The sequence below is a fragment of the Chaetodon auriga genome, chromosome 10 (assembly GCF_051107435.1).
Source record: "Chaetodon auriga isolate fChaAug3 chromosome 10, fChaAug3.hap1, whole genome shotgun sequence".
NCBI classification, from domain to species: Eukaryota; Metazoa; Chordata; class Actinopteri; order Chaetodontiformes; family Chaetodontidae; genus Chaetodon; species Chaetodon auriga.
The window spans coordinates 14,221,501-14,241,784 of NC_135083.1; the positions used below are offsets into that span (position 1 = coordinate 14,221,501).

At 43.2% G+C, this 20,284-nt stretch overlaps 2 protein-coding genes across 4 annotated transcripts in view; both read right to left on the reverse strand.

Annotated features, from left to right (window-relative positions):
- Positions 1-543: 543 nt before the first annotated feature.
- On the reverse strand, positions 544-8,516 carry galnt6 (UDP-N-acetyl-alpha-D-galactosamine:polypeptide N-acetylgalactosaminyltransferase 6 (GalNAc-T6)). 3 transcript variants are annotated; one of them, XM_076741289.1, is made up of 11 exons: positions 8,314-8,516; positions 6,482-6,987; positions 5,780-5,952; positions 3,943-4,092; positions 2,994-3,228; positions 2,790-2,907; positions 2,484-2,684; positions 2,171-2,302; positions 1,963-2,064; positions 1,706-1,864; positions 544-1,095 (listed from the first exon to the last, which is right to left on the reverse strand). In XM_076741289.1, the coding sequence occupies exons 2-11, from the start codon at positions 6,961-6,963 to the stop codon at positions 982-984; spliced, it is 1,866 nt and encodes a 621-aa protein (XP_076597404.1). In that variant the 5' UTR covers positions 6,964-6,987; positions 8,314-8,516; the 3' UTR covers positions 544-981. The 3 variants fall into 3 exon arrangements, with proteins under 3 accessions (XP_076597404.1, XP_076597406.1, XP_076597405.1); XM_076741291.1 differs by lacking the exon at positions 8,314-8,516 and adding an exon at positions 7,345-7,387; XM_076741290.1 differs by lacking the exon at positions 8,314-8,516 and adding an exon at positions 7,107-7,187.
- A 975-nt stretch (positions 8,517-9,491) lies between these two features.
- adcy6b (adenylate cyclase 6b) overlaps positions 9,492-20,284 on the reverse strand; it is a 32,672-nt gene continuing 21,879 nt past the window's right edge. The window contains exons 8-24 of the mRNA XM_076741128.1: positions 20,080-20,238; positions 19,812-19,953; positions 19,217-19,345; positions 17,825-17,853; positions 17,422-17,569; positions 17,200-17,297; positions 16,978-17,065; positions 16,719-16,835; positions 15,226-15,378; positions 14,886-15,061; positions 14,616-14,648; positions 14,499-14,528; positions 14,272-14,404; positions 13,628-13,891; positions 13,207-13,411; positions 12,898-13,022; positions 9,492-11,485 (exon numbers count right to left, since the gene is read on the reverse strand). Of these exons, the coding sequence (XP_076597243.1) occupies positions 11,357-11,485; positions 12,898-13,022; positions 13,207-13,411; positions 13,628-13,891; positions 14,272-14,404; positions 14,499-14,528; positions 14,616-14,648; positions 14,886-15,061; positions 15,226-15,378; positions 16,719-16,835; positions 16,978-17,065; positions 17,200-17,297; positions 17,422-17,569; positions 17,825-17,853; positions 19,217-19,345; positions 19,812-19,953; positions 20,080-20,238 (2,158 nt within the window). The 3' untranslated portion in view covers positions 9,492-11,356. The remainder of the gene's footprint in view (positions 11,486-12,897; positions 13,023-13,206; positions 13,412-13,627; positions 13,892-14,271; positions 14,405-14,498; positions 14,529-14,615; positions 14,649-14,885; positions 15,062-15,225; positions 15,379-16,718; positions 16,836-16,977; positions 17,066-17,199; positions 17,298-17,421; positions 17,570-17,824; positions 17,854-19,216; positions 19,346-19,811; positions 19,954-20,079; positions 20,239-20,284) is intronic.

Sequence of the window (20,284 nt, forward strand, 5' to 3'; positions counted from 1 at the left end):
ATAATGTACATACTGGCTGTATTAACACAGCTCTCCTGCCCCTGTAGTCCAGAAGCCTGAAAATTAAATGGGCTCTTGGAACCTGCCCATTCACTTTAACTCATATTTCAAGTCTATTCAAACAAGGCTGAAAACAATGTGAAGGAATGTGTCTCGCTCCTGAACCACTCCTTGGACAAATGTTGCGCAAACATTAACAGGTGCCTCTGACTGAGAACGTCTTAGGACTTTGTTGCAGAAAGGTCTTATCAGTAAATAACCTCTGGCATTGCATCAGAGTTAATTATTCTTTCAGGAAATTGTACACAAGCAGCAGCTAAAACACAACTCTAGTACTTATAGAAGATTACTACTGTACACATACAGTACAGTAGTACAGTTATTCAGGACAGATCAAAGCTTTTAGTCACAACTCAAATATATTTTTTGCTTTTCTAGATATATCTGGTGATTAAAATATACATATATGACATAACAAATGATCATTTATCTGACACAACATAGAATTTTTATTTAAAAAAAACAAACATCTCTTACTCTTTTGTAAAACTGCGTCATACTGTCACATTTCAACATTCATTGTCAGACAAAAAAAAAAAGTCACCTGAATAGTGATTTTAGCTTAAGTGTAAATTCACTGAATTAAGATCACTGCATCAACAGCCACTGCCCCACAGTCAAACTGCAACTCATGAATGAAGAGTCCACACTCTGTTTTATAACGCCCAACCACCATCAAATGCCTTTCCGTAGTTTCCATCATAAATATATTTAAAACAGGTTAAGGCCAGCCCGAGCAGCTCCAACAGATGTGACTGTCTTTACTGTCCTCCATCTTAAACTGTCAACTCAGTCTGGCCAAATGCCCCAGGCTCCACGGCATGAAGCCCTCCTGGATCAATGTTGAGTTGGCTCCTCGGAGCTGAGTCTGAGGAAGGGGACACACGGTGCCAGAGGTCACCTGATGGGCAGACTGGGAGGTCAGCTGAAGGTCCAGTGCTGGAAGAGGTCAGCAACATTACAGTGGTCCATATGAATTTGGTCTCCTTTCAGCCGTAAACATTGGCCACTACTGGGATTCTTTAGAAGATTTTCCTGCAGAGTAATATCAGAGAAAAGGCAAATTAATACAGAAGCTTAAATAAATATCAATACAGAACTCTTGAACTATTCCTTCAACCATTCTCGGCTGAAGAAATATGACATTTTGCCAAATATGCTTATTTGCTTTCTTGCCAAGAGTCAGATGAAAAGATGAAGGCCTCAGCTAGTAACTGGTTAGTTTAGCTTAACAGAAACACTGAAAGCAGAAGGAAATACATAGCTAGCTCTGTCCAAAGGTGATAAAGTCCATCCATTAGCACTTGCAAGACTCACCAATCAACATGTTATATCTAGTTTGTAAAATAAGTACAGAAAGCAAAGCAACAATCAACATTTTGTGGTTATATGATGGGCTATGTGCCAGAATATTTCTTGGCTGGGTACAGTGACTTCTTGGAGCCTCTGCTAGTTTCCTGGCAACCCAACGGTGACAACATGAGTCAGGAAGCTCCCTGTGTTCATGGTAAGCTAGCAGCTAGCTGCAGCCTTTTATTTAGCAGGCAGATATGATACTGATATTGGTTTTCTCATCCATCTCTCTGTAAGAAAGCCAATAAGTGTGTTTCCAAAAATGTCGAGCTTTTCCTTCAGTGCTCCTCACCTCTGTGAAGATCCACTCCTGTTGTGGTGCCAAAATGGTCCCCCTCCCCTTCCGTTGGCATTGCTCGATCTTCACCGGCTCCGGCTGGGGTGTGGCATGAAGACACAGCTGCTTCCCAATGTTATGGCGCAGCTCCTTATGAGATGAGTATTCAAAGTACTAGAAGAGACAAATACCCAATCAGAGACCCAACTGTCCCAGAGAACACCGAATTATCTCCAATTCTTAATTTCACATGTGAGTGAGAGTCCCTCTACCTGGTTTCCTCCCATGTTGTGACACTGGTACATGATCACCGGTTTACCTCCCTGGTTGCTCTCTCCAACATCCAGACAGGTTAGAGATCCTAAGTTTCTAATCTGGTTCAAACACAAAATAACAGTAAGATACAGCTGCAGTTATGCAACATGTGCTGTGTGTTATATGCTTGATATCCACATACAGACAAAGGGAAACGTGACTTACTGCTCCGAACTTTTCTGGGGTTAAGTCTGGAATGAAGATCTCTGGGTAGATTGTGTTTATATACCAGGTGAAGTTCTTGCACTGAAGCCTCTCTCTCAAATTCAGACGATCAGAGATGTCGCCATACTTATGCTGTAACAGTGAAGGGAGTGTATTTAAAACTCTGGGAAACAATCTAACCAATCACTTACAGTTACATGATTGCATCAACTTGTTACTTTAATGGGGACTGCATATAAAGGCGATAAATGGTGTTGTATCCATGTGCTTCTAAATCTGAATACTGTTACTCTTATCAGCAGGTCACACTGACCTCTTTGGCCATAGCTGCAGCTATGCTGTTGCGGCGATAGAAGATGTTCTTATATTCGTCCATCCAGACCTCAGCCAGGCGCACCTGGTTGCGAGTGATGACCTCTGTGCCTTTGGGGAAGGTGTGGGGGCTCTTGGTGCGGAAGACATGGCCCACCACAGAACAAGGGATGATCTCTAACTGACCCCCACACTGCCACACCTGTAAACCACATTTGACACGGGTAAATTCAGACTAACTTGACAAGGACAGGGAGATTTATTCAATAATATGTGGAACTGTGGGAGTGAAGATTGAGAGACTGACCCTGAAAGACATCTCCACATTTTCGCCGCCCCAGATCTCCATCTTGTCATCATATGTTCCAATGTGTTCAAAGTACGTCTTCAAGATAGAGAAAAGACCTCCGGCAAAGGTAGGGGTTCTGAAATTTTCATAGGCAGATACAAAAGCTTTAGACACTTAAATGATTCAGGATATTCTAAGTGAAACCAACGTGATCCTTCTTACTTTACAGGGTAAGTTTCATCCTTGCGCAGCCTCTTCGCCTCCTCGGGAATCGGCTCCCAGCCGAAAGTCAGGCTCCAGTCAAAGTTACCTCGGTTGTAAGCGCGGTTGGTCGCCACGGGCTTGTTGAACTGGAAGGTGTTGAGGTCGATGGTGGTGATCTCTGGACTGACCACAGCAGTGGGTTCCTCAACAATGCGGGCCAACAGGGGCTCAAGCCAACCATGGAAACACTCACCTAGACATGAGAGGAAGGACAGAGATCACTTCATGTCTACTTTCAGGTGTAGAGAGTTATGATAGGTCAATGCATGGCTTCATGAACATGCTGATAGCGCTTATATCCAAATTATTTGATACATCTCCTCTTTTGCATCAGTATCTCCAATGCTGTGCAACATCACCAAAGTCACAACATATGTTGAGGTTGGCAGAACTGTTGAAGTATTTCTAACTCCATATGACCTGTCCTCAAATAACGTGATTACGTGTCAAGTTTACGCTTCAATTCGAGCTCTCTCTTTTTAATCACAGGTACATTTTCTAACCAACCACAGATGCTTGTTTCAAGCAAGCTGTAATTAAGTGTTCTCTGATTTTAATACACTGTAGCTGCAACAGATATCAATTAAATAATCTGTCTACTTCGAAGTTACCATGTGAAAGGGAGCTTTAAATTGTCCCAAAACATGGATAATTAATGGATGACTGGGCCTTAATATTACCCAAAAAAAATCATGATAATTATTTTATATAAAATCGTGCCATAAAACACAAACTAGAGAATTATAAGAACTATGAGATGCTTCTTTGCAGTAGCATGTACATTTATAATAAGTCTCTAAACTAACCACATTAACCCCTATTTCCCCTAATTAGCCCAATGAGTTAAACACAGCTGCTTCAAATGGCCACCGTGGCTTATGTATGTTGTGGTTGTGTGTCTTCTCACAGTGTGCGTCGAGAAAGGTTAGCACTTCGCCCTGAGCGATACTGGCACCAAGCAGCCTGGCAGTGATGAGGCCCTTCCTCTCCCGCTGCCTCACTACGCGGACAATCTTCAGCTGACGCACATATTCCTCCAGTTGGCTCTTCAGGTGCTCTGATGGAACAAAAACATTATAGCGTCCGTCTCCTCTTAATGTAAAACAAAGATGTCCGGGTGAAAGTGTTGTCTTATTTAACCACATCGCTGTCGGATGTGGTTACACTTCAAACTCGTGTGGTCAAGTGACACAATTATTTTCAGCCTGGTATTTAATAAAACGACTCATTGCCTCAGAAGGAAAACAAAAAAACTCAAACAAGAACATTTACATCTGTGAGACCAATGCCAGAAGAAATAGCAACCAAGTGGAAACGTTGCCGGTAAAACTGGGTCACACTTCCCTTCTAAGAGCAATTATGACCACAATGCACGCCACACATTTGTCATGAGTTTCGGTCTAAGTAAATCCACCAACCAGGTCTAAACGTTATGACAGAGAACTGCTGCTCTGGTGGCAAAAAGGGAAGTTAGGTTATAAAAGCAACCGTGCACATACAGCTGAGGGTAATGGTACATTAGCTTATGACAGACATAACTGACAGAGGATATTTCAAGCTCAGTCAGTAGGTCAATAACACTGAATGCTTAAGTATCCAACGATACAGCTAGCCGTGTGAATGATTCATTACTGCCTGCTTTACTCTGCAGCGCTGGTCAAGCCAGTGTCAACACTTACAAGGTTTATATAAAGGTGCTAAAACAGCTTGCAGAAACAGACCTGGCACAACAACAGGCACACATTAGAAGATAATGACTCTCTGATCAAAGAAGTGTCAGAGAGTTTTCACGTCATTCATAGTGATTTATTTCCTTCTGGTGCAGGGACTGAAAGATCTGAGACCTCAGATATTAGCTGTCAGCTCTCTTGGTCTTACTTGTATCACTGTAGTGAACCCGATCTGCATTTTCGATGAGATTCAACTTTATAGTAATAGCACACAGTATGCACCAGTACATACAGTTTGGCATCCAAACAGAGTGTGCAAACCTCTGCATATGGATACACTTCAAGATGAACTAATTCACAAAACAAATAAGAAACTAACGGGGTGTACTGTAATATATGACAGTGTCTCCACAGTACTGACACGTTCGATTGTAAAACACTTTCAGAACATATAAATCTGCACATCAAAGACACTCCTCTTTTATCATTACCAACCTGTCACTCACTGGGGTGATGGTAAACTGGGAGAGTCTATTATCAACTTGTCAAGTGCTCATGAATGTGTATGTCAGCTGTGTGCACATTGTAAAATACACAGGGTAATTCCAAATTATGACTCTGTTAACCGCATGTTACACTTGATGTAAGCCTCTTCTGCCATCTGTAAAACCTTATTGTGTGTCCATGCTGCTAAAAATCTCATGCTGAAATCATCCATGGTTATCTTATCAAAGAAATGACTAGAATGCTGCCCTAAAAACTCTGAAGGCCAAGTTAATCAATAAACTACTGACAACTTGACACTTACATTTTCCCTGTTTGTGCTCTGCAGCTGGCCCCTGCCTATTTAAGAAACAACCCAGCAGAACTAGCTGGTGATTTTCTATCACGCTGCGTCTCTTCGCCGTCCAAATTTTCTGTGCAACACAAAGTTTACACTGAATGTTAGATTTTATCATCACGTCATTAAATAAAATGTCAGCACTACATCCGTTTTCAATAATGGAAGCAAAGCGATGATAAAACTGAACTCTGTGTTTCGTCGTCGTGTCTGTGTGTTTATATTTTTCGCACCTGCAATACTGGCGTCATCTACCAAGATGATCTCTTTGAGCAGGATAGCAGGAGAAGTGTGCAGGACGCTGTAGACCGTCCTGAGGAGGGTGGACCAAGCCTCATTGTGAAAGACAATAATAACACTGGTGGTAGGCAGACGAGGGCAGCGACGAAACTTCCTCTCCACACACCTGAGCGAGGTGAGTCATGTCAAAACACAAAGAGAGACAAGGAAGTGTGACAGTGACAGAAAGTGTTTCAATGCCACATATAACAGACCATTGTTTGCAGAGAGATTCAAGGTCTGCCTATGAACACTTTAAATAGCACCGTGGACAAACAGTGAATCAATCAGTACATGTAGAAAGTCACTCGAAAGTTCAACAAAGCAAATAGCTCATGGGCTATCGAGCTTGTGATATGTTGCCATGTCAAGTTGGCTAAAAAGCTTAGAGTGAGTGGAAGTATTTACACAGATAACGCCTCAGTCTCTATTATCCAGGATACTGACATGCAGCTATGGTATGGCTATGGTAAGTGATTTTACAGGATAAGGGAGAGCACAATATGAAAATACATGTAAATAATTTACTGCTCTGAGCATGACCCAAGCTGAGACACGAGGTATTATCTGGCCTGCTGTGTACATGTCAGCACACTTGTTGGTAAAACAGTGATTAGTCCAAACTATCTCAGCTTATTTTGAGAACATGTTCTTACTCTGGAGGCCTTGTGTCATCCCCGAGACTACGGCTGAGCGAGATGCGGTCACTGGCAAACTGGTTGAAACAGTGCCGTGTCATGCCCTCCTCCTTTTCCTTCTCCTCCTCTGGGGACATGTGGTCTTTCTGAAATGCCTTTCCATCAGCCCCGGGGCTTAGAGGGTCCTGCGGCAGTCTCTCCAGGTGAGGTTTGAGCTCAGCCTGAGTGTAGAATCCAGCAGGACAGTTGACGTCTTCGGTGGGCTGCTCGTGTCGTGATGGCGGCTGTGGAGCTCCAATCTGGAAGCCAAAGTTGTTGACGGCATCCCGGACCATTACCATCACTTTGTCCTTCTTGTCCACCAGCTCCTGAAACCAGGGGTCGTCAGGAGCCGAAGAGCCAACATCCCTCTGGAGAACCACTAAGACCACCATGAAGAGAGTCCCACCAAGCAGCACCAACTTCAGGGGGGACATACGCCGGCGTAGGAAGAGACGCATGTTTCAGGATGGGGGTCCTCGAGGCTGTTAAAGAGAGAAAAAGGAAAACTAAGCTGCCAGCAAAATGTTTGTGCATGTTATGAGGGTTTCAGCTGAGCTCTTTAAAAGATTTCATTCAAAACCCACTCCTCTGTAACCCTTACCTGCCTTTACTCGCCAAACATTCAGCAAGTTATTCTTGTTTCATAGAAAGATGACAAACGAAAGATAAATTCCTCAAACCAGTTTGTGCGTCTGTACAAATGTCATAGCAGCAGGTAATCTAGCCAACCTCGCTCCTCCCTCCCTTCAAGAAACAGTCCCACAGGGCGGGTGGGGAGAACAGGGAGGTGGAGAGAGTGAACAAACACACCACACCTCTCAGTAAACATCTGAATTCACCTGCTCCGGCCACAGTCCTCCAGGACCCACGTGGCATCAGGTGGGCTGGGACGCTGCTGGCTCAAACTGCATCTCCCACGCTGATTAATAAGTGACACACTACACCCTGCTTACACACCTGCTCCAAGACACCTCACCAGTAACGGTCACCCATCACCTGCTGCAGGAAATAGACTTTGATACGTGGAGCATGACAGGACCATAACATCACCCAGCCTTGGCACAATAAGAGGCTGTTTCCTGGTGTGGGGAAACAGGATATCGTTGCAGTCCGCGTGTCCTTAGGTAGTCACTGTTCAGTTAGAGACTCACTCTTACTTGGTCATAATTAATTTAGTCAATTCTCAAGCCAGCCTCCTTCATAATTGATTCAAGAGGACGCTCCTTTGGTGTTCAAGAAAAGGGAAGCAGTCCACAGTCCACTTTGCATTTATTGCTGATGGGCAACCAGTTAATCCAGTTTGTTGGCACACAGTTACGATAAAAGGAGGAGGAGGAAAGAAAAATATTCGAACGGGCATCCTTAAAAATGTATTTGATATTATCGTGGTCTGCAAATCTGGATCTACTGCCAAAGCACCTGTATGCCCCATTGGGCCACCTTTTAGTATTTTCAGGAAGACACAAGTGTTCTTGTCATTTTACAAATTAAACAAATATTTGTATTTCTCTATATATGAAAGTGACTTGAAGCACAAGCAGCCAAACTGCGGCCGATCACAGATGCTGAGTACTTACGAAAGTCACTGCTAATCGATGCACGGCAGGAACATGAGAGGGGAAGAGTTGACTGAAACTCTTCTGTTTCCATTCAGACTACGCAACTCAATATCACGTCTTATCTCTCTTGGAGGCTCAAGAAATCACATATTTGAAGGATGAATAAGACCTTTAAGACAAATGAAACGGAGCCGCTGCTGAAAGGCGATTATTAAAGGGTTTCAATTTCTCCAAAATGCCGCCACTTACCGAGATCTGACGAGCAGCTGTCGCTTACTACCTGTTCCGGTTGATCTGATATTTTTATATTTGTGTGGAAATATGGCAAGTGACCACGCCGAAGTCTTTCCAGCTTCTTGAACTTCTCAGAGTGGACTTTAGAGCGAACCAGGATGCAGCAGTTCCGTGGCCTCCCGGCTTTTCCTTTGAACCGAGCAGGTGCCATTTGTTGAAATGATTAGCTGGAGTGAGTCCCCTGCTGGCCGCGTGCGTCCTCAGCGGAGTTATTTCCGTGCAGCACGAGCGTACACACAGGGTTGAAAAAGAAAAAAAAAAAAAAAAAAAAGCGGAAAAATATCAAAAATACCCTAAACTACAAAAAAAAAAAAAGAATAAAAAAGGACACGATATACCACTCTAAAAAAGGAAAAATAAATTAATAAAAATCGAGAAGTCCCAAAAAATTTTAAACTTCAAAATATAAAACTTCAAATATTGTGCATATGAAGCTACTAGAAACATACTATATACTTTATTTTAGCGACATAGAAAAACTGCGAAAAACAAGCAAAAAAACTAGTATTCTAGTGTGAATTACAGACACATTACAAGTCCCTGTATCATCAGCCTGTTATAGTAACATTAGTGCTTTTTCATCAGGGATTAGGAGGAATTTATGTCGCTTAATTAATGTTCAGCATAGAGTGCTGTAACTGAACATTGCCATTACCTCAACAGAAATGTATTATTCATGTGCAAGCAATTAAATACTCTCTCCTGTATCACCCTCTTGAAACTGTAGACTGATTTATTCAGAAGAGGAGAAGGAGGCGTCTCTCAGGTTACTGACACGGGGAGAAATCTTGATTGCAGGCTGCTGATTGACATGAGAGCTAAGTTCAAGGCAAACACATAAAGCACCTCTAAAAAGAGAAGAAAACGTTGCGGAGGTTGTTTTTTTTTAAGAATAAATTTGCTGATATTGGGCAATTGTTGGGGAAGAAGTGATGTCTGTCATATCACTGACATACAGAATATCACTCTAAGACAGCAATAATCCTAAATCCATTTACTTTTTCTCTGAACTGAAGCAGCAGAACTGAAAGTAGGCAGTGGCTCTATTTGTAAACTGTTTACAGTCATATCTACCATAGAGATCTAAGAGCATCAACAGAAACAATGAAATGAAATGCAATAAACACAATCAATGCAAAAACAGCCATTTATTAACTTCTTATTCAAGGGGAAATGAATCAAATCAATCATTGCACTATTGGTTAAATGCAACTTTTTAAAGGAAAATGCAACTGTGTTCAGTTGACCTTTCAATGTAAGGACAGCGAGGGGTAAGTGAAAGTGACGATCTTTTTCGTGACCTAAGAAGGCAGCATTTTTAGGCTCAAACAGAGAAGCGAGCACACCAGGTGTAAAGCTTGTCTAAATACAAAATACACCTTCACTGTTCAGCAAACATGGAATCCAATCAATGCAGCCTCTAGTACAACGATTAAGCTCCTTCCTCAGTACCAAAGGCAATGTAAAGAATGGGTTTCTTCACTGGTAGTTTCATTGTGGACAAAAATATTCATTATTACATACATTCATGTCATTCTTGGTTTGAATAATTAATTTGGGGGGGTTTCAAGCCTCCATGTGCCAAATACAACCAGCTAGGGTCAAATACTGTTGTGTAAAGTTGTGAATATTGGTCCATTAAGTATGTGGACCTTAGAACTGCATAATCTCAAGGCAATATTCGTGAGCAGATGGAGAATTCCTGTAAAGAGTTAATCCTGAAGCTGTCAGGAAGCCAGTTTATGTTCACGCGGTGTAACACAATCCAAAATATACGTTTCATAGACTTTTGCTAATTTAGGTTGGAATGAAATCAGTCAACAAAAGGCGCCATAGATATAATTCTCTTCAAAGGATCATTTTGACACAAGAAATCAGGAATGGGCACACAACTCTGAAGAATAATATAAAACATGCCTTGCAGCAACCAGTTTGGCAAGAAAGCATCGTCATACAGTATCATAAAAACCTCACAGTGAAAAGTTACAGTATGCCCCTTTATAGATAAAGATCAGCATTCAGCCACGTGTGCTCACACCCATACACATACACCCAAACGCCCACACATAGGCTAGACACACACACACGCACACACACACACACTTCTATAAAATGTTTCATAACAGTTAAACAATCTCTCTTCAGTACCGTGATACTAATGCAACTGTTCTTCCTTCATTTCATACTTCTTGTTTTTGGCTTGAGCCAAAAATACATTGCAGGGAGCGAGTAATCAGCCACACAACGCTGAACCACAAACAGCCTTGTGTTCACGCTGTGGCTAATCACAGGCTGGAAAAAACAAAGAAGGCCCTGATAAGAAACACAGCCAGTCCAAGCCAAGGTTATGGTGAGGGTTTTCTATCTGCGTATGTGTGTTTTTTTTTCCTTCATAAATGAGTCCACAAAAAAAAAAAAAAAAAGTGTTCGTCACTATCAACGACAGTGACGTTACCGTGGCCTTTGCTGTCAAAAGATGAATAAATTACTTAAGGTTACTGTACTGAACAGAATCATTAGTGTGTGTTTGATATCAAACGTTTGTTCTTTGGTCATTTTCATCCTTCATGAAGTCCTTGCATATTTTCTTTTAAGTAACATAGGGATTTTTTTTGTATATATATATATGTTTTCTTTTTATAGAAGGTCATCACAAAAATCCATCCGCACGGAAATAAATAACGACTCCAGATGAAATACTTGTACTATTGCTCATAAACACAAGCATAGCATCTTCCGTTCTAAGGCAACTGGGGCTTCGTGAGCTCTCGAGCAGCTTGGGAAAAAGCCTTCAAACACGGACAACGTCCTACATGTGTGCATCTGAGTACATGACAACATACAGACGGGCCGAGCTCGTCTGGGCTGGCCGTCTCCTGTCCCCCCAGTGTGTTTGCACCGTGCCCCGGTGCTCATCGCTGAGCTGACCACTCAGTCTCTCTGCAGTCTCTGTCTTGTCAGTGCAGTGGGAGTCACGCTGCGGTCGGCCTCTCTGTTGTTAACTGCCCGGGGGACCGCTGGTGAGGAAGTAAGTGGTCATCTCCCCCTTCCCCTTCACCTTGACAACACCTCGACAGTCCAGCTGGTATCCATTGCTGACCAGCACGTGGTGTAAGTCTGTGGTCACCTAAGAGAGGCGGGAGACATTTGACACGCGGGATGTGAGACACTCAACCCTTCCCAAGAGAAACACTGTCAATCCCAGTTTCACATTGAATAATCTCCTTGAAGTGACTGTGATGAAAACATAACATTAAGAATGGAACATGAGACACTGGTTAAAGGTTTTAAAAGTGGTGCGTTTAGAAGAAGTGCAAAATAGATCTGTTCATCTGGTAGTGCTGAAACTCACAGTAAATCAACAGAAAATACATTTTGACAATAATTTAGTTTAACTTATTTATCAAGCATACAGTAACTGCCAAACATTCATTTGTTCCAGCTTTTCAAAAATGGTGATTTTCTGTTTTTCTCTACTGTGTTTTATATCATTGTAAACTGTGCAGAAGTATCTTTTGGACTTTTTGGATGTGATTTTCTAGCATCTCAGATGTGAAGATTTGCTGCTTCTCTGTGTCTTGTATGACTCCAAATTGGACATATTTGCGTTTTGGCCAGTTGGACAAATAAAACAAGACATCTAATAGGCATCTTTCTCAGTTTACTGACACTTCATAGACTAAAAAATCAGTCAATGAATCAAAAAAAAGAAAGAAAGAAACAGACTGATGATGGAGATGATCGTCTGTTGCAGGCCGACTATTGATATACTGTGTATTGTGGAGGACATTTTGATGTGCAGTAATACATACTGTACAACAGATGGCAGCATTTTTCTGACTAGCATTTCCAGCAGCCAAGTTATGGATTTGATTTGGGGCAAACAGTCTCACTACAGCTCTCAGCTAGGCTGCTGCTCTCTTCACATATTTCAAAATGAGTGTTGACATCGACAACATATCCATGAATCAGACGATAAATAAGACTGTGGGAATCTTGTCCTTGTCTCTGTGGTTAAGATTTCCAATTTGAAGATGAGAATAATGTGCGGAATTCATATTTAGCTTTCTGCCTTCCTCCAGAGGAACACTAGAGCACCATTTCTGCTGGAGACCAGCATGTTGACTGGGATAGTTGCTCCAGGGCAGTTCTGCAGAGCAGATGTCTGAACTCTGAGCTGAAGAACAATGCACTGATTTTATCTGTAGAATTTGTATCTGAATGACTTTCATGCAAAGGACAAACAGGTGCCGTTGTCTCTTTCAGATACCACAAACAATGCTTTCAAATATACATGCCCTGGAGTGATAAACATCTCTAAGACTGTGGTGTAGACTTCTGTTGCTACAATGCAAAAGATAAAAAAATGCAGAACTTGTGCAACATTTGGATATGAATCAACGTCACCCAGACACATGTTCATGTTGGAATGACCTCTGACAGAGTGTAATGACATATTTCTAAGTAACAAGATTGGTGTTCTGCACTGGCTGTTCCACATTACTGTAACTAAAACTGCAAAGAGTTTGTGTGCAGTACCTGGATGTAGTCTGGTACTCCTGTGCTGTCCATCCGACTGGCCACGTTAACGGTGTTCCCCCAGATGTCATACTGGGGTTTCCTGGCTCCAATCACCCCTGCTACCACTGGCCCCATGTTCAACCCTGAGAACACATCACCTGGCTGTGTTAACTCCAGCACTATTAACTCAGTTATAATAGTGTTTCTAAGGAAGTGGAAAACTGTAGTTCTCCTTTGACAGGGAGAAGGATTTTCTTTAACAAGTGCCAACCCAAAGATTTATCAGATAATGTTTCAAGACTAATTTCCACTAGCTTCCAGGCTCACCTATCTTCATCTGGAAGTTGTTGAAGGAGTGCTCGTTGATGTATTTCATCTGCTCCCTTAGCCTCATGGCGTAGTCGGCCAGAGCCAGGATGTGTGAACGGCCCTCTCTGTCATAGGTGGAGTCGTTGAGGCCAGAGGCTGCCATGTAAGTGGAGCCGATGGTCTTGATTTTCTCTAGTTGACGGAACCTCTCCTCACTGATGATCTACAGACGAGTAATCAGTATGTATAAGACGAAGAAATGAGATAAACAACAAAAGCCCTCAAGTTATAGGTCAACAGCTTGGCAAAAAACACAGACAACCAGGAAAAGGTGATTATAAGCAGCATAAAACAATGACCTCATCTTACAGACCTTACCAATACATGTTTTCCACACTAATTTCATTTGCATTCATCCTCCTCTCTCTTCCCTTCTCACCTCGTCAAAATCGGCGATGATCTCGTTGAGCAGCCTGAGACACTCCACTCCTTCGTTGTTAGCCTCCAGCTCCACATAAAACTCCGAGAAGTTGCTGATGGAGGCAAACATGACTGCGACGCACTCACAGGACTGGTAGTACAGCTCGTCATTCCGACGCTCCCGTGCAAGAAAGTGGGCGGCTACATCCTTGGGCAGGATGTTGTGGAGCAGGCGCCGATTGTACGCCTGCAGCTCCTCCATCTCCTCCTTCTCCTCAGTGGCCTGAGGTGGTACAGAGCGAGAAGTGGTTGCTTAGTCTCATTGACATGTGACTGCGTTCCTGCTACAGGCCTTTTTCATGGAACACATTTTGACATTTCACAGGTGGAAAAGCACAGGTGTAAATGAGAAAATGGCTGAATTTCCATATAGCTGCTTCAGTCTCAGGGTCCTGGTACTGTGCATGCTGGCTCACTGTCCTGCTGTCATGGCCTAAGGGGACACTTGAATAGAACAGAGCCATTGTTAATGTGATTACTGACCCTGTGCTTTTCCTGCTGTGACAAGTCACAATGTCTGCTGTGAAAAAGGCCTTTTGGTGTGCTTAAATGAGAGCAGCTTGAGTTTTGTGTCTGTTTCACACATGAAATTGTTTCATTTACCTGCAGCTTCCAGAGGAAGTCAAGGCGTGCGGTGGACTCCACCTGCTGGCCGTGCAAGTAGAGAGCCAGAACAAACACTGTCAGGATTACAGGGGTCATGACCTTCAGGGATACCTTGGTCACACTCTCCAGGCTGAGGATGGAAAGAGGTGTTGACAAGAGTCATGAATAAGTGTCTTGCACGGGAGGCAACCTGACACGCGCTAAAATATATGAAAGCTACTTACCACTGTTCTGCAGTTTCATTGAAACCAGGCCTGCAAAAATAGACAAGAGAAATTCATGCCCACAAACCATAAGAGCCACTGAAATTAAGCAGTACAGAACAAAATAATACAACTTACTGTTGTAGGGAATCATTGACAGGTGATAAGTGCCTGAGGGAAAAAATGAGGACATATTCAAAAATGAGAGCCCAACTGGTACATGAGAAAGTAGGTCTTTTACAATCTCGCTTTCTACATTCTAAAACTTATCATAACAAAGTAGGCCATGACCAACCTAAAGCACAGTATTGTGACATACGAGCTGAAGTATTCACATTGAAACCTGTGAAAGAGTGAATGTGCAGTAGGTGTTTAGATATGTATGTGTGTTCCTTGCAGTGGACTTACAGGGTGTTGGCAATGACCAGCAGGTCTGCATTGTCAAACAGGGCCACCTGAGGCCACTCCACCAGCAGGAGGAAAGTGAACTGGATGAGCAGCATCAGAGCCAGCTTCCCTATGCTGCTGATGTGGAGGAACACGGAGCAGGCCAGCAGGGTCAGCAGTACGCTGTAGCTGAAATACTGCAGCAGAGAGGAGACAGCGAGGGAGGAGGAGGAGGGCGAGGAGGAGGACGAGGAGGAGGAGGAAGGTTAGGTGAATATTCAAACACACTTTTTGGGAACGCTGGAAAACACATAGGCACATCGGACAACATGCACTCATGCCAAAATGCTCCGGGACTGACCTCGGGGAAATGGCAGGGCATGGCCTGGCTGGAACACAGAGTCAAACCGTCCGCTGCTGTCTTGGTCAGGTTGTGCAGCAGGCAGAGAGTCACTGAGGATGTGTTCAGCTCCTCGGCCACACAGTCATGCAGTTTCTCTCTGCTGCAGGTAAACTGGCAGGAAAGGAGGAGACAGTCATTCAGCCGTGGTGGAACAGCAAGAAGCACACACAAATGTAATGCTGAAAACAGAAAGTCACACAAAACATGTAAATTCTTTATTTTGTCCCCATTAACTGACAGCAGAGCCCAGCTGATACTGGGGTTCATGTGGCTGATAGCAATATCCATGTTTGAGAGTTGCATACATGATGTATATATTTGCACAAAACACACATTGTTATTGGTTATTAAAGAATTTTGATCAAATATCTTCTGAGCAGGACAATATGCATTTGAACATTTGTTAGCAGTGTTTTCTGGTGAACAAACTACATAAATAATATGTTTTTACATTCCGTCAAATATTAAATCCTCGAATGACCCGATGTGTCAGCTGACCTCTACCAAAAAGCCCTGAACAGCCCTTAACCGTGACCAGGTGGTGTATTAATCCAAGAAATCTTCATTTCTATCATGTCATTTTAAACAGAATTTTGCAAATTTAGAAAACATCAAAGTACAAAAAAAGTCTAGCAGATTGTCGATAGAATGAGCAGACTGATGCTCTACAGTGTAGAAACAGAAAAAGCAGCTGCTGAACTGAGCAAGCAAGGTACTGAATAAATCCTTAGAAAATCTAATTTGGCTAGCTTGATGTTGGAGTGTGACAATAAACAACCAATCACAGGCTGAAACAACCCTGCAGGTAGCCAATCATACAAGTGGATCAGCACAGAAGGTTACACTTGTCCTGCACTGTCCACAATCAATCCTGGTATCTTCAAGATTTACAATGCACAACAGAATATGCAGTAAAAATCTCTTGCCCGAGTCACAGCATAGCTTCTGTGGCTGACAGTTTTTTTTTTTATTTTTTACATACCATCGTTTGAAAAGCACTTTTGTTTGTTTCTTCATTTGTAACATGGCATACACAGTGGTGCCGGCATTAAGCATGTTTTATTCCACACGTACACAAAACCAACGCTAAAAATGTCTATGTGCAATTGGTAAACATAAAAAAAGTGATGGTTAAAAATAGAGTGATTTCCACAACCCCATCTGTCACAGTGACAGATTATGATGAATTACAGCTCAAGCTCTAATTATAGCACCCCATAGGCACATTGGTCCAATTTAAAAAATGCCAGGATGGTGCAGAATTCCTTCAAATGTCTTGAAAATCTGTTCAACAACATCTGAGAAGAAGTGTGTGATAGATTAATGGAAAGACAGACAAATGGTACTGGGGCAGATACGCAACCTCTTCCCCCAATGTCACTATGGGGGACAACTCGAAAAGACACGTCACATGATACAAAAATGACAAAATGAAGAGCTGTGGTCCCTACCATGTTAGCAAAGGAGGAAATGAAGAGGAGGAGGATGGTGAAGACGCCCACCAGTGTGCTGTTTGCACGAGACTGGACTATTTTCTTGGTTACAGTCTGCAAGGCAGCTGGGAAGAGCTTGAATACACACAGCATGGAGAAGATCAGATAAGAGAGAGTTAATACCATTAGTGATGCTGGCTGAAGACATATGATAATGACTCTTATCTGAAGATATCTGCAAGAGAAATCACGAGTGGTGAATGCCTTCGTTTCTCACTTTGATGCAGGAGTAGATGGCACAGATGAAGAGGATGTTGGCGAGGATGATGAAGATGCTGATGTACAGACCAAGCATAAGTGTTGTTCTGCGGAAGAGAAGAGAACAGACTCATTAGGAAGCATAACTCTCATTAACTCCTCATAAACTAATAAAGACCACATTTCCTGTCCTTAATTCAGTAGAACTGGGGAACGCATATAATCAGAAAGAGTTACTTACTTTGGGAAAATGATAATCTGGATGAAACAGATGCAACAGAAAACAAGGAGTGTGCAGGCCACATATCCCCCAAAGCGATCATCAACCTTTTTGGAGTACTGAAAATAGAAAATCGATGAAAAATAAGTTTCCTTGCAGCTCAGTTAAAGAGGGAATAATGAACTCGGTTTATCTGACAGGGAATTATGGTTAATTTCAAACCAGCTCCGCTCCAATACCAACCTTCTTCTCGAGGCCGGCGGTCTGAAAGGTGAGCAGGAACTTCTTGACGTGGTCCTTCCTCAGCTGGTCGATGCTGCGCGCGTCGATGGCACGTCCAAGAAACTCATCCACCTCGTCCTCAGGGTTCAGGGCCTCCTGAGCGCAGCGGCTACGAGGTAGATGGAACAATAGGTCACTGTGCGGTGTGTGTTTGTATCCTCGTGTGAGTGTGTATGAGGGAATTGGCCTGTGCTGTGACAGGCAGGATGACTCAGAGCTAATGTGGTATTAGTGCTGGGTTGGATCCGACTGCATAAAACCAACAGTGGGCTCTAAAGTTAGACCGCTACAGTGACAGTCTGCCAGTCAACTGCCAATAACAAAAAGCCGCCATAATAACAAAAACTGGAGGCAAAACACTCACTTGTCTTTGCTGGATGCTTCGTCAATGCCCTGAGAGAAACAGAAAAACACAGAGTCAAAATGAGATCCAGAGACAGTGCAGGAAGTAGAAAGACTGAGAGATTATCTTGTTGCCACAGTACAACTGAAAAATAGACAGAGACTCAGACATCTGCATGGCTAATCCCTGAGAGCCAGACTGATGTTTTAATTAAAGCTGGGAGGCTTCAAATTACACCCTCTTCGCCCCTTGGGCTCAAACCCTCTGAGATGGAGAGGACAAAAGGAGGAGGAGAGGGGAAGAATGCAGGAAAGACAAGCAAATGAGACTTGGTGCGTAAAGAGAGGAAGGAAGTAAAAGAGTGAGTCAGAAAGAGACATATCTGCAGCTGCAGCCTCATTAGATTAGCTTCAGTAGTTAATGATGCACTGGGAATCCCTGGGAGCCCTGTTGTAACTGCTGTTTGTTTGACAGCCACAGATCAATACTTCTTCTCACATTCCTGTTGTCTCCTTTAGGCTTTAGCATATATACAGCTCTGTGCACGTTTGTCACCTTCAAATGCTCAAATTCATCTTTATGGAACATCATATTCATTCAAGGTTAACAGATTCTCAAAGAGTCGGCCGTGCTAGCGGCTGTGCGAGGCTGCATTTAGGTGCAGTTAGGAATTAACGAAGCTAACATGCTGACGTTAGCAGGTGTAGTGCTTACCATATTCACTGTCTTAGTTTAGCATGAGAGCATGCTAACAGTTGCTTAAAAGTATTAGACAGTAAATAGGAAATAATATTGTGGCCACAGTTGAGAAATTGAAGAAAGAGCGTGTTGTTGCTGACACACTGTGTGTAAGCTGAGAAGAGCTCATCTTTGACCCCTGTGGTATTCTGTGCCATCATCTAACAGAAGGAACATTATTATTACCTGCAAAGTAGTTTGGTGTTAGATTATCTCTAAGCACAAAGTGCATCTTAGGTTGGTGACAGTTTCATTAGTTTTGCAGGTATTAGGTTGTAAATCAAATTACTGGACACTGGAAATTTTGACCTGGTGGTGACACAAGAGGACATGTGACAGGATCACCAAAGTTATTAGCTACAATTCACCCTGAGGGGGACATGACTGTCTGTGCCAAATGTCACAGCGTCCGTTCAATAGATAGTCTGGACCACCCTTGAGTCATGCTGAGCGTGACTCAATAAAAAAATCTGGATTTTAGTATAGTGAAATAGTTCCTCTGACCTCTGAATGACCACAGAAGAAGAAATATCTAATATGAGCAGCTACTTTACATCATTAAGAAGCATATTCATGATTTGACTTCAGAGTGGGGAGAGTGACACAGGAAATCGGATACAGACAAGAAGAGCAGGTGCCGTGTGCACAGCTGAGAGCTCCCTGAGTGCATCTCACCATCTGCCTGAAGACTTTGGACTCCTTGGTTCTGGAGAAGGATCTGTCAGGCACCCAGCGTGGCATCAATCCCTCGGCAGAATTTGCACGTGCTCGCTGCATCTTGGCCATCATGGCTTTCTCCTCTTTCTGGAAGTGAAGAAAACCCCACAAGGGTTTGACAAATCACGTCTTCTATGCCAGGTGACAAGCCATTATATTGTTTGTGTGAAATATGGCACCAGTGTGAAGTTATGAGGAGGTCAAGCAGGTAATCATGGACGTGTGTGTGCGTGTGTGTGTGACCATGTATTACTTACGTTATGGGGACAAAAATCCATTTACACAGTCACATGTGGGGACTCACCTTACTTGTGGGGACAAAATACAGGTCCCCACAATTTAAATCATTACATTTTAGGGTAAAAACTGAGGATAGTGTTAAGGTTAGGTGAGGTATAGGGTTAGGAATAGGCAAATATGGGTTGTGGTTAGGGTTACCAGGAAATGAATGTAAGTCTAAGTAATGTCCCCACAAGTGATGAAAACATCGTGTGTGTGTGTGTGTGTCTGTGTGTGTGTGTGTGTGTGTGTGTGTGTGTGACCGTTCACTAACCCTCTTCTGACTGCAGCCCAGCACCAAGAAGGTTTCAATGTCGTGCTCCTTCAGGTAAGCATTCCTCTCCCCTCCAAAGCCCGGCTCCACCTCATAGTCCCCGTTCAGATACTGCAGTGTGGCTTTGGTGATGTGGATACGCCTACACACACACACACACACACACACACACACACACACACACACACACACACACACACGATCAGAAACTAGATAAGCTATGGGAGCTTGCGCTGAAGCAGTAGCAGGTGGAGGAGGAGGGACTTACCCAGCCTTCCCCCCGGCCTCCATTTGATTGGCGAGCGTCACGTCGTTGGACCAGACGTCAAACTGCCACTTGCGCAGGCCCAGCACCCCACAGTGAACGCGCCCGCTGTGGATGCCCACCCGCATGTTCACATTCACACCCGTCACTTCTCTCACCAGCCTGCAGTTGCACACACACACACACACACACACACACACACACACAC

Bases quoted from the DNA above. Each gene is read 5' to 3' on its own strand.
- galnt6 (XM_076741289.1), bottom strand. From the start codon at position 6,963: ATGCGTCTCTTCCTACGCCGGCGTATGTCCCCCCTGAAGTTGGTGCTG. The intron at 2,908-2,993 runs GTAAGAAGGATC...TGAAAATTTCAG, and splicing joins GATGAAACTTACCCTGTAAA to AACCCCTACCTTTGCCGGAG. The intron at 1,096-1,705 runs GTGAGGAGCACT...ATTACTCTGCAG, and splicing joins AGGAGTGGATCTTCACAGAG to GAAAATCTTCTAAAGAATCC.